Raw genomic sequence first — 13,741 nt, 5'->3', positions numbered from 1 at the left:
TTCTGTATGATTTCAAGAGTCTCTTGTGTGAGGATGTCTTTCTGCAGTTTTACAGATGATGTGTTTCAGTGAACAAGTGTAGTACAAATGGATAATGAAAGTTCACAAAGTTTATGCTACTGAAGCTCCTTTCACTGCATGCAGTTACTTTCTTACTCATTATGCCTTTATTGCTTTCTTTTAGGAAAGGAACTGGGTTCCTGTTGCTATTCAGCTAAGCCAGACACTCTGTTTGGACAACCATCCAACAAGAAGAGAGCACTGGTGTGATGTGAGGCCAGAAGGAGCTTTTCTTGATTTAAAGGGTTCAAAAGTGCTGGAAATTCACAGCCACTTTCACTTGAGTGTTGGGAGAGTGGAGCTGACAGCTTTTATGCATTCTGGTCTGCAAGCTGAGAAATGTGGCTGGTGAAGGTAGGGGGTGGTGGCAGTTGCTGGGGATGCCTGGTGTGTATGCTTTGCCTGGTGAGGACGGGGCAGGTAAAGACTTTGTAGTGTTTTATCAAGAGACCTACCAATGAATTTGGGTAAAAGTCAAAGCACTGCATAACAGACAACTTTTCTTAGGAGCAATAGTTTATGGCCCATCATCTGAAGCAAACATTTGCATGTAAGGCAGTGGCAGTTCTTTATAGTGTAACATTTCTTGGTTAAGCCAGAACAAGAAACAGTCATGTTTTTTACCAGCTGGGGAAAAAAAAAAAACCAAAAACCTCAGTAGAGGTAAAGTCAAACAGCTCTGAAGAGAGGCATTTTGGTATAGAAAACCAGCAGATCTGTCCTAGATTTATGCCACAGGTAGTCAAATGCCAGTCCTCATTTATTGCTCTTATTGTTTTATGTGGTAGCTGTAATCTGTGCTTGATCTGTAACTTTACCTGGTTTGGTTTGTTGGTCCAGTGTTGTCTTTGCTGGAGGTATATCCAAGTTTCCCAGCTCTGAAGTGCTCTCCTTTCCCAGGATTAGTGTGAAACTAACCTCTGCTTTGACTAGGGACTAATTCACAGAATTTAAATCCACAAGAGTAGGCACTATTAATTTTTTGTGTACTGCACATTCTCCTATCTAATTCCTGCATCTATTTCTTATTAGAAATTATTATTTCTTATTCCAGGTCAGTCTATCCAACTATACCCACAGGGACTAACATAAATGGAAACCTATAGCAGATTTCAGCCTCTGATACATATTAAAGCAGTCATCATCTCAATGCAATTAAAAAACGTACTGCCAAGACCTAACTTACTTTACTGTTCTATTTGTTTTCTGAAGTGTCTTCTAGTGTGAATCAGTACAAAACTCAAGTCCCTGTTTTGCTGTATCAATCACTGGCATTATCATACTGATAAACACTGAAGCTGTAAACCAGGCTTGTCTAATGAGAACATTCAAAAAAGTAAGATTAGCTTATGCCACAGGAAGTTTAATCATGTTTCTCAGCTTATATTCTCTGGGCTGCATCTGATCTCTAAGACCTTAAAAGGCAATGTAAAAAATGGTCACTAAAAAAAACCACCCAAAACTTTCTGCATGGTTGTGCATGTTGTGTTGGGAAGAACAAGTTGGAAGTGAATGACAGGATTGCAGTCAGTTGTAGATTAGATTAAAAGTAATCATTGCTGCATGCAAGGGCCCAGGCATTGCTTTTGGTAATATCCCACCCAATATAAGAGTGGCATAAACCATCATCTTCCTCTGGGGCTGCAACAGGATCCCAAAAAGGAAATAGCCAGAAAAAAAAATCCACATTCCTTTTGAAGTGTGGAATGTGGACCGAAGCAAAGCAGAAGAGAAAAGTGTTTAAAAGCATTGTCAAAGAAAACAAAAGGAAGTTTCCTTTAATTATGAAGTGCCATGGTTGCACTAGGCCTTCACTTTCTGTCCCATCCTTAACTCTTGCTCTGACACAGTGAGAAAACAATTTCAGCTTCACCTGGAGCTAAGGCTGCAAAAACCCATGGCACTTTTATATTTGTACACTTTAATTAATTGCTGATATTCCTTCTCAAAACAGTCCCCTGCTATTTGTTGAAGCTCTCTCAAGTGCAGAGAGGATAAGAAGAAATTTAAGTTAGCATTGACATAGTCACATGCGTGTGGCAGGGTAGGGGGTTAAATGTGTTCCTGTGCCTCTGAAATGTCAATCTTTCACTCAGAGATGAGGAGTGATTTTTTTTTCAACATATTTGAAAATAGTCTGAGAAGCTGGTTGTCACTAAAGTAATGAAATAACTCATATCTGAAACCATGACATTTAATTAGCCCTTAGTATAGTTCACTATTTCACACTTAAATACTTACACCAAAAGAGATTTTTTGGACCCCTTTTGTAGTAAAGCAAATGTACAATCACTTTTATTATAAAAATAATCCTTAGGTCAAATAGTAATACAAACAATAATTAGACAAATATCCATTCACAAATCTGTAAGACAGATATTTATGGCACAGGCAATATAAATATCCCTGTACCTTGTTTCTGTGCAAAAAAGACAGGCTAGTTTTAGTCAATAACCAGCCCTTTTATGTTTTCTTCACTTCTTCTGATTTCAGTTAAACAGAAGGATTTTCAGATGAGATGTTTGAAAGTTCAGCCTCAAGAGTCAAGAAAATACTTTCGCTTCTAATCCAGATAAAGCACAGTAAGATTTTTCCTGTCTTCTGCCAAAATATTCCTTCCTGTTCTTCAGCCTACATTTTTTGGAAGAGGAGGAACATTTCAAGTTCAGTAATTTTTTTCACAAGCCATCAGACTGTAGAGAATTAGAGAATTAGACCCAAATAAAGTCAAGCTGCACTCTGAAGCTAAACTACCACTGGAGGTTTCAGTTTAGTTTGTAGTAGAATCTCCATTACACTTGCTTTCCTTGTAGCTGTCAAAAATAGTTCTTCAGAAAAACACTTTGCATTTTTTTGAAGCCTTTCACACAGTCCAAGAGAAGGCAAAATCAAGTAAGAGGTAGATATTGTTCATCCTCCTAATTCCCCAGAGCTCTCCATTTGAATTACTCTGTTTTAGGACTGTAGGAGATACATGTATAGAGCAAGTTTTATGTCTATAAAAGTAGTGATTGACTTACACCCCTACATCCTATGGGTCACTGACAACATTCAGCAACGTGCTTGAGGAATTCATCACTGAGTTCATCGCTGAAAAACCTCATGCAGTGAGGGCATCTGAGTTCACCCTGTGCCCTGCCTTCAGATCCCGAGTTTCCATTGTCCCCAGGAGGAGAAGCTTGTTCAGACTGTGAGTTTGTTCTTCTCGTGCCTGTCTGGCCTGGGCTGTTGCCTCGTAGGTGTTCCACATTTGTCTGAACGAACAAATGATTTTGGTTACCAGTGTGAACTCTGAAATGACTACTTTTGTCTCTGGAGTCCTAGAAAGAGAAAGAAGAGCTCTTGAAAAAGATGCAATAAGAATACATTTTTTAACAGGTGATATTTTATCACCTTGATCTGAAACACCACTCAAATATTTATCTTGTAAATAAATCATTAATCAGTTTTTGCAGTGTTATTAATATTGTTGTAAAGAAGGTTTGTAGAAAACACAGAATACAGCCAGTGTGCTAATTTAAAGATGCCAAGAGTCATGGCTGTCCAGTGCCTTCTTAGAATTCACCCTTCCAATATTGATCCAAAAGCAGAAGAAAAAGGGACTGGAAAGGGGTATTACATCTGAACTGGGAAGCATCTCCAGAAGAACTGACTATGAAACAATCAAAGCTTTTGATAGCTGCTGAAACTGTTTTAGAAATACTAAGATATTTTTAAAATATACTTAAATTAAAGAAGGAGCATGCTCCTTTCTTACCTGTCTTCTTGCTAGCTGGTGTTGCAGACATGCAACTTCTGCCTGCAGTTCTTGTATTTTACTCTGTGCTCGTTCTCTGTCTGATCTCTCGGATGTGAAATCATCTTTATAAACCAGGACCTGAATTAGAATTATTATGTTAATATTTTATACATTAGAGCATTGGCAGGTTAGATTGAAAAGCTGAAACTGATTCCTTTGTTACTTATTCCCAGAATGTCAGTATTATCTTCTCTATCATTTCAAAGGTGTTTGTATTTCTTTTACAGATCTTTCATATTCTGTGTTAAGGCCAGCAGAACTGCATGGGGTTCTTTAAGTAGTGAGTTTCCTTTAAATCTGTGTTGTTAAGTATCTGTATAGCCAAATGTGCACAGACAGGCAGATCTCCAAAAAAGAAATCCCTTTTTCCCCCTTGGACTTCAGTGATCTGGGAAGAAACTAAGAATTCCCATGTGTAGGAAAAAGAAACATAATGACCTGTTGCTCCAGCATTTGTATTCGCTCATGATCTCCTTCACAAGCCTTCTTCATGTCTTCCAGCTCTCTCTTGGTTTTTATGCACTCATTCATTTTCTCTTCCAGTAGTTTGTTTAACCGGAAGATCTCCTTGTGCATCAGTTCAGAATTCCTTTGTGCTGGAGTTCCTCCCTGGTGCTGCTCCAGCTGGGACTTCATCTCCTTCAGCTGCAGGTGGAGTCGCTTCACGTACTCGTCCCTGCTCGCGTCGTACTTCTGCCATTTTGCATTTAAATCTTCCACCTGAAAGTTCATCCAGGAGAGGCGTGAAGAACAGGGAGACACAAACTTCCAAGCTTTCATAGGCTGTCTAGAATTGCAGGACCAAAATCCTCTAGGGGATAATGCAACATGCTGACTCCACCCCTGAGGGTGAGTAAGTCACTGTACAGGAGAGCAGGAGATGATTGTGCAGACTCTTCACAATCTCCCAGCCTTCCCATCTCATAGTCCAAAGGGACAGTATTAAATAATGTGGAAAGGGAGGGGTCTAGTGGGCCTAGTGCTGTTCTTCTGGGGTGGAATACTGATCCATTAAAAGGAACATGAAAATTTTCTTGTGCACTGTATTTTTAACAACAAAAATCCAGTGTGTTAGAAATTATGTAATAAGTTGTTCTTAGCTAAGGGAACCAAAATTATGTGCTGTGTTGAAAGGACTAAGAAAAACTGTCTTGCTGTAAACTGCCATGTAAATAGATTAACCAGACTTATCTATTCCAAATTTACTCTAATACAAAATACTTAACAAATATTAATCTGTAACAAAATGAAAGTACTCACGTGAGCTACTTTTTGTTTTAACATCCTGTTTTCCTCTTGTAAGTTGCAGATGAGAGACTGAAGTGAAGTTTCATTGTCTAAAAGCTGTAATTTTCAGATAAAGTTAGGTGTTACTTTAACATAAAAATCTCAGATGCTGTGTGGCTGTGCTGTTAACTAGAAGTAATCTTTTTTCTTTTTTTTAATGGGATGTGTAATGACATACATCTAAGTTTTTATGACCTCAGTATTGCTATTAAATAGACCTCATGACAACAGTGTTTAAGAGTTTACACAAAACTACTTGTCTGGAGTGGGAGAACACATGACAAAGGCACAGATATGCCTTCATCTTGCTTTGTTATTACTGTCAATTTTGGCCAGTACTAGGAAGAAATTACTGAGGGGAAAAAACCCTGCTTGCTAAATAATTGACTAAAATGATACCTCTTTTTTACAGTTGTGACATCTGCTTAAAAAAACCCCAGCGTACGTGAGTAATATAGAACACTTTTGTGCAAAATTCCCTAGAATCAGCTAGTAATGGCATCTGAAATTTCTCCTCTTCAGCAGGGAAGTCCCCACTATACAAGGTTAGCTTCTTATTGCATATATCAAAGTCAATCAAGCTTCCTGTCTATCAATTACACATTAAATATGATAATGCCAAATGCTTCAAGTCCCTTAAAAAGTCATTTTTTCTTCTATCTACTCAACCCCTATTTCTTACAGGTAACTTTAATGTAAGTTTTCTTTGGAAACACTTCTGGGATGTCTAACAAAGCAGACATGAGTATGTATGGAGTTCATCACAACAGCACAGATGAGTGGTCATGTGGAAAACAGCATTACCACGGTGTAGCAGTAAGAGCATAAGTCAGAATTATTCATTTTTGTGAGAACTGTCTGTAGCACCCTACTCACCACTCTGATCTGTTACTAGAGGCAGCACTGCTAATGTTATTTCCTTATGGTGTTTTAATGAATTACCTCATTTTAATGAATATTTAATGAATGACTCTCAGCCATCAGAACTTCTGGAACAACAGAACAATGATCTACCTTTACCCCATGCTGAGAACTTTTACTGAAGCCTCAACAGCCATTAGCAAAGTACACCAAAATCCAGGTGTTTCTTTGTGCCCTGCAGTAGCACTTCTGACACTGTCCTGTTATGAAGCTTTTTTTTTTTTAAAACACCCCCCTGAAGAGAAGCATTGCCCTGCACTCAGAGGCCAGGGGGAATCCCAGAGCTAAAAAAAAGGTAAGACACCTTGACTCATATTCCACTAACTAACTTTCTGTAGGGCTGTACTACGTGTGCAAAGCCAAATCCTGATCCGAGAAGACCACGTGTTACAGAGTTCTTAACATAAAAACTGCTTTGAAATACCTCTACTTTGTTCTGTGATTTTGGTACTTAAACAAGCTATCAGGAGAGATAGGCTTCAAAATCACAGCACCATCTAGTGCTGCACAGAAGCAGGGGTGGTATAAGGTAGGTACTGTCTCCTGTGTATTGAGGGAAGAACTGTGATCATGGAATTGCTGAGGTTGGACAAAACCTCTCAAGTTCTTCTCCTCTCCAAAAAGAGCCTCTGACGATGAGATGGACAAAGGTGAAGTGGTAGACAATTGCTTCTATCCTGAATTTCAGATACACAGAATTATTTACCATTGCCATGGCAGTCTTAACACCCTACATGAAATTATTTAAAGGGCTGTTCTCACCATTCCCCAGTTACAGCTATCATACTGTAATTAACATCTCAGAAGCTAGTAAGACTTTAAAGACACACACAGTAGCTGTAAGAATACCTGATTAGATCTTTCTGTAGGTATCTGGTCATCTGAATTCCTCTTCTCTTTTCTTTGCTTCTCTTCTAGACATTTTGCCAGATGTTGGCACATTTCTGCTGTGGACGCTAATTTGCGTGTAAGCTGGTGAGTTTCATCCGTGAGTGAACGGCACAAAACATCACTGGTGGCCTGAGCCTTCTCCCTCTCTGCCAAAGTCTTCTGCAGGCGTAAGATTTCTCTCTCCTTTTCATATGGAGGCTGATTTATCATCTGCTGTATCTCTCCATTTTTCTCCTCTAGCTGCTGATTCAACTTCTGCACTTCCTAAACAGAGGGGGGGGAGGGAAAGTTACTTAAAAGCAAAATAAAGTCAAAAGCCAAAATATATCTTAGACTGACTTCAATATTGCAGTAATTCCTTATTGCTCCTGCACTCATTGCAAAGTACTTAAAAGTAGATCAAATCCATTTCATTTCTGTATGTTCACAAGACCTTGGAACTGTTGGATCAATCAATCAAGAACTGCTCAGGCAGCCATGCAAACACTTTCTAATCAGTAGAATGGAGGAACAAGCAGCAAAAATTCATGAATATTTTATGACTATACAGCAGCAACAAAAACAAGAAACAAACTAATTTAAGATTAATAACTGTGGAGACTGAAAAATACTTACAGGTCCTGTACACTACCATATAATAGAGATTTTCCTCAAAAGAAAAAAAGGAACTGTTAAGTTATCCAATCCAGTGAAGTGTATTCGCTGCCTGGCACTGTCACAAGGACAAAACAGAGCAACTTTCCCACCTAGGAAAGGATGGGAATGGTAAGGTAAGGACAAGCAAGCAGAAAATAAAATCCATGTGGCAGCAGTGGCTCTAGTTTGGCCACAGTGACCCCAGGTACACAAGGGGGTCTGACACACCCCTAGGAAACAACTGTGTATTTGTTTCTGCATCTCCTTGCCCTGTTGGGTGCTCTCTGGGATCATCCACACTGCATTAACATCTCTGCAGGTGTTTTGGCAAGGAAGAGGTTTGCTTGGTGACTGGTGCAAACCACCTGTAGTTCCACGTTCTGCCTTTGTAAACAAACAAGCTGGTACCAGAAACCTCTGCAACACTGCTCCTCCAGAACTGAGGATCTCTGGATGCCAGTGCAGACCTTGGGACAGCTCCTATCCCAGCTCTACCATTCCAGTTCTCAGGAGTGCTAATAGAGCTGTAAATCACTGGGAGCACTCTCTGCCAGCACACTGGCCTCTGGCTTCACAAAAATGTCTTTTTTATTTGGTTATTATTTAGTGCCAATTACTTCAGTGATCTGATTTGGCATAGCATTTTATTCTTTCAAGAAATAAACATTAATATCTGACATAGATAAACAGCACTTGTTCTTATTACTGGCATTTACATTCTTTAGCTTCATGCTGAATGCTAAGCTTCCCCTTTAAAGATATTCAGCATCAGCCTTTCAAATATATTCAGATACCATAGGTGCGTCATCTGTCTGCAAAGTGTCAGTGAGATCATCTCTTATAACAAATTTCCAAACATGAACTTTTTAATATGTATTTTAGGTGAATGTCATATATGGAAAATGTTTTGTATAAGCATTAGGTCAAGAGATTACTCTTGTATAAGCATTAGGTCAAGAGATTACTCTTGTATAAGCATTAGGTCAAGAGATTACTTATGACAAAAACACTTGTTTCAGTTTTAACTACTGCTGCTCAGTTTGGAAATTACTTCATGCAGCTTCATCTAGAAATAAATTCTTTAAAAATCTTTGAGAATTTCAGACTGAACCTGGGAAACTCTTAATGACAGTAACCAAAACAGTACTTGGGCAGTTTTCAGTTTTTTTTTTTCTTTCAAGAAAAGCACTGATTTCCCTAATCTATCTCTCCAGACTTCTCAGTTACTTCTTCAAATATGAACATGCTACCTCACTGTCAAAAGAAAAATCCATTTTTAAGAGCACTTCAAACAAAACACTGTAATAGAAAAATTCGTGTCATCAGCTGATTATCTGATAAATTCAGGGAGGTTTTTACTATTTTTCTTTCTCCTTATGAAAACAGTTGTATGAAGATCTATAGTGCCCTGCTAAGCTTTTGCTTTAGGATTTTATCGTTTGCCTTTTTGAAGTGAACGCAGGGGGCGCCACGTTTGGACACAAACGAGCGAGTTGCTTCGGGCACCCGGGGATGGAGCGGGCATCGCTCGAAGGGGCTGCAGCCCTCGCTGTCAGCGCCGCTTCCTGCGCGCCTGCAGCCGCTCGCAGCACCAGGAGCGCTGCGGGGGCAGAACGCCCGCACCCTCCGCCCGCACCGCGCTCCCGAGGGAAGGGAAGGCGCTGCTGATGCTGCGCCGCTCCCGAGGGAAGCAAAGGCGCTGCTGATGCTGCGCTCCCTGCGCGCCCGCGGCTGTACCTGGCTCAGCGTCTCCGCTCTCCGCGTCGAGAGGCGCTCGCTGTCGCGGGCCTGCTCCAGCTGCTCCAGCAGGCTCTCCACCAGCGAGCGGGCCGGCTCCGCGCCCGCCGCCGCATCCCCGCCCGCCGCCGGGCCAGGCTGCCGCTGCCGGGCCAGGCTGCCCCGCAGCTCCCGGATCGTCGCCTCCTTGGCCGCCAGCTGCAGCTGGAGGTGCTTCAGCTGCTGTGCAGACTCGTGGTACAAGGTGCAGAGCGCGTTGTACCGAGGCACTTTATTCTTCAAGCTCCTGTTCTCCCGGTGCAGCTTCTCCAGCGTCTCCTCCACTTGCCTAAAGCGGGTCACCAGGGGGTCTGTGCTGCCGGCCTCGCTTACCGAGCACATGGCCGGGGCAGCTCCCTTCTGTTCCTTCTCCAGGGCGAGCAGGAGCCCGGACAGGTGCATAAAACCCCGGAGCGCAGCAGCACCGAGGCAGCGACAGCAGCTTCGCTCTTCCGCCTTCCCCGCCGGGGGAGGAGGCAGCCGCTCCCTTTAAGGGCTCGCAGGACCCGCCTGTGCCGCGGCTTTTTTTCTGCGGCTGGGGCCGGGCCGGGCCGAGCTCCGCCTTCGGGGGAGAACCCCTGCTGTGCCGAGCGCCCTTTCCCCAATGGCCCGCGCGGGATGCGGCCCCGGGGGCAGCGCTGCCCGGGGAACCCCGGCAGAGGCGAGCGGGAGAACCGGCACCGGGGGCGGGGGGAGAAACCCGGGGGCGAGCGGGAGGCTCGGGGGCACGGGGGAAGTCCCGGCGGGGCGGGGGGAACGCGGGCAGGCGGCAGGAGGGGCGCCGGGGGGAGCGGGGCTCCCGGCGCACCGAGGGTCTCTCGGCGGCTGGCGGGCGGCGCTGGCTCCGCGTTGCGAAAGCCCCGGAGCGCCGCGTCCTCCCGGCGCCGCTGCGGGAATTCCCGGCTCGGAGCGGGACTTTCCCCGCTGGCGGCGACCCCCGGCCTCTCGGCCCTCCCCGCTCCGCCGGCCCCGGGGCAGCAGCCGGAGAAGAAAGGCCCAGGAATCCTCTCTCGATGGTTGTGTCTGCCGCGGTGGCGAGGGGATGGCTCCGCACCCGGGCAGAGCAGCCCGTCCCCCCTCACAAGCCCCGTACCTGTGCAGGTGTGGAAGAGGAACTTCCTTAGCAAAGACCTCGAACAGACCAAAATCTTCGGCCGTCTAAATCTATATCACCAGCCAATGTTTATGCTCTCAGGGTGAGGTAATGAGAGCAAAAGTAGCTGCTTCACACTGAATAAACTGCTGCCCACTGGCTGCCTGTATGGTGGAGAACTTTTTTATTGGCAGCAGAGAGACAGAACTTGTTAATCAAGAATATCACTGCCAGGGAGTAACACTGGTGTAGTATTTCTCATGCGGTATGGTAAGCTGGACTGAGAGAAAGCATATTTTGGATTGGTTTAGTTATGTCCATGTTATCATTCTGATGGAACCAAGTGGGAGGAAAGAGCCTTACACCAGTACAAAAATAAGTCCCAGGTTATATTTGGTTATAATTTGCAATAGTATTTACTGTGTGTACATGCATGCATGTGCATCATTATGTGTACAACACAGAGCTCCATGTGTGCACGCAGCCTTAGTGCACAAGGTTCAGCACAGCCACGGGAGATGTGTCTGGCACAAGTGCCTAAAATACAGCAAATGGAAATCACCACATGCTGCTGGTGCAGGCAGCAAAAAGAGGAGACTTTAGACAATGTGATAGAGAGCAGCCTCCTGTGTTAGCAGGTCTCAGGATATAAAGACAGCAATGAATAATTTGTGTGGAATAATTTACAGGATTGGGAACATGATGAAAGGAAAAGATGGTGAACTTCAAAGTTGAGATTGTCAGTTCACCCTGGTGATGTCTAAAGACCTCCTGAGGTTCCTCTTAACATGAATTATCCTGTGATTCAATCAAGCTTTTTGAGGTGGAAAGTCATTACTTTGTCACCTTAATTATTCTAGCAAGAATTAGGAGTAATAAATTCAAAACAGTCTGTTAGCTTAGGTGTTCTAAAAATATAACTGAATTTTATAGAAGTTTATTTCACAGAAGACTCTGTGTGACAGAAAGGGTAAAACACTTGTTTGTGGTACAGGTCCCTGGCTTATTTGTTATTTCATCTAATACTGTAAATATCAAATTATTTAGGACAATTAAAAATGTGTGGAAGTTGAGGGAATATAATTTTTTATTTTTTACTTGTACAAAGTTATATCCCATACCCTTAAGATGCTGATTTTGCTGTGAAGAAAGTAAAGTTCCTGCTTTAAAATACCTGTACTTTGTCATTTTCATATACACTGTAAAGAAAAGTGAAAAAAAACACATAAGGCTTCATGTTACATTTTCATTATAGTGTTACAGTCAGAGCTAACTGAAGAATTTGCAGCAATATTGCTTTTGCTGACTGTCAAAATATTTTGTAGAAACGTATGATGAAGCCCTGGTACTGGAGAAATGTTTGGTTTCCTGCCAATTAATTAGCAAAGCACAAGGAAACTCAGCCATGCCATGTTTGCAGATGGGGCAAGCATCAGGGAATTTAGTTAGCTGCAAAATAGAATCCTTTATAATACAGTTACATTTGCAGTAGTGTGTTAGTATATTAAAATAGAGCATTACTGAAAATCTGGAATTACTGGTGCCTTGGATGAAGGCAGCATTCCCCCAGGAAAACACCAATGATTCCAGGGAAATTTGACCTGCGTAAGTGCTGAGTAAGAAGCTGATCCCTCGTGTACTTGGGAATGCCCTGAGATGACTGTTTCCTTTTGTCACTTCTGAAATACAGAGGAATTCCTGGGAATTCAGTCAAAGGAGCTGCTGCCAAAGAATGAGTCACATCTTGCTGTGTTTCTAGCACCTGGCTTTTCCTGGATTGCCTCTCCTGCACTCTTACCCAGTTTGTTGATAAAGCAGCTGCTTGGTGCTGTGGCACACTTGTTCTTTTTGGGGTTGCACAATCCTGAGGGCTTATTAAGTACTGTGTAAACAACAGGTATGCTCTGCACGACTTAATATAAAGAAAAGAAAGTTTATTTTCCATACTGTACTGGTTTCAACATGAAATATAAGGTGAAGTTCACTTTAACTCTTTCTCAGCAGGGTGTAACAGGATAGATGTGATTAAACCCATGTGGGGAAAATTTGACCTCAGATTTTGTTAAAGAACTCTTAACAAAGCTGTTTTGAATAAGTAATTCTGTGCACATCACAATTTGCCATCATGTGTGAGATGCATCATAAACTGCATGAAAAAAGGGATTAGATACTGCTTAGAAACAAAAAGAAAGTGAAATTGCTCCTAGGAAAGCAGAAAGAAAGGAAGGTGAACAGTATGGTCAGATTAATGAAGGGTTCATAAATGTACATATATTTAAATTTTCATTTTTAAGCATGAATTATTTGTTGAGGGGGTAAGAATAATTCCTCTAAATGTTCTATTTCTGTAACATTAGAGAAAATCTTGTGAGTTTTTTTTATTTAAAAGAGTAATTCTCTGTGGACAAGACTATACAGCATATTGGGGGGTTCTGTCATTTTCTAAAGAGTGACCTCTACTCAATTTGTAAGAAATTGTATTTTTTACTTGTGAACTCCAGATGTCATTCAGCCAATCAAGCTGTGGTTTACCCCATGGTCTTAAGTCACCACTAATTGTCCTGGAGGGTAAGTTGTGACACAATGATACTTAAAAAGGGTTGGAATTGCCTTGAGGTGATTAAACAGAGCTAATTAGAAATTTGTAAGTGATCCTCTGACTGCTGTAGGCTGAAAAAAAAAGCAGTAAGTTCCCATTTCCCTTGCTGTAGAACATGCAGTGCAAAAGGGAGAAAACCTGTAAAATAATCTGACATTTTCCCTGCTACATAAGATGCTACCAGAAATCTCTGTGTGTGTCCAAAAATCTGATTTTCATGCTGAACAACTGAAGTGCTGGTGCTTTTGTGACTCATAGATCAGCAGTAATTATGAGCTGCAGGCATGTTTACACTCCTTCCATGGGCAGGACTAAACATCCTTTCTATACATCACTGTATTGGATGTTCTGGTGAGATAATGTTCAACATGTTTTACTGCTGGAATGACAAAGTCCCTGAGAGGTTGGCCTGAGGAGTGCCAGGATTCCCAAAACTGGATGAACTCATGTCTGTGACATACATCTGTGGCCATCTGTCTGCACTGGGGCTCTGACCAGTCTTGTTTTCTGTTTACGCACATGAAAATATTTCCTTTAGCTAGGGGAAATAGAATGGGGGTCTATTTATTTCTAATGTAAGATTTTTTTCCCTGCTGTGGTGGTGGTGGTGGCAGCTTTGGGTTGTTTGTTTGGTTTTTTTGGGGTGGGGTTGTTTGGTTTTTTTGTATGTGGCGGGTTT

The 13,741-nt window shown here is 42.3% G+C and overlaps 1 protein-coding gene across 2 annotated transcripts; it reads right to left on the bottom strand.

Annotated features, from left to right (window-relative positions):
- Positions 1–2,240: 2,240 nt before the first annotated feature.
- On the bottom strand, positions 2,241–9,791 carry TNIP2 (TNFAIP3 interacting protein 2). 2 transcript variants are annotated; one of them, XM_066548708.1, is made up of 6 exons: positions 9,332–9,791; positions 6,917–7,222; positions 5,120–5,203; positions 4,298–4,579; positions 3,818–3,937; positions 2,241–3,380 (listed from the first exon to the last, which is right to left on the bottom strand). In XM_066548708.1, the coding sequence occupies exons 1-6, from the start codon at positions 9,770–9,772 to the stop codon at positions 3,099–3,101; spliced, it is 1,515 nt and encodes a 504-aa protein (XP_066404805.1). In that variant the 5' UTR covers positions 9,773–9,791; the 3' UTR covers positions 2,241–3,098. The 2 variants fall into 2 exon arrangements, with proteins under 2 accessions (XP_066404805.1, XP_066404806.1); XM_066548709.1 differs by having other exon boundaries at positions 2,241–3,314.
- Between the last annotated feature and the right edge of the window lie 3,950 nt (positions 9,792–13,741).

This window comes from Molothrus aeneus, chromosome 4 (assembly GCF_037042795.1).
Source record: "Molothrus aeneus isolate 106 chromosome 4, BPBGC_Maene_1.0, whole genome shotgun sequence".
In the NCBI taxonomy this organism is placed as follows: domain Eukaryota; kingdom Metazoa; phylum Chordata; class Aves; order Passeriformes; family Icteridae; genus Molothrus; species Molothrus aeneus.
The sequence above is the reverse complement of the archived record's forward strand: the minus strand, read 5'-3'. Positions and strand labels throughout refer to the sequence as shown.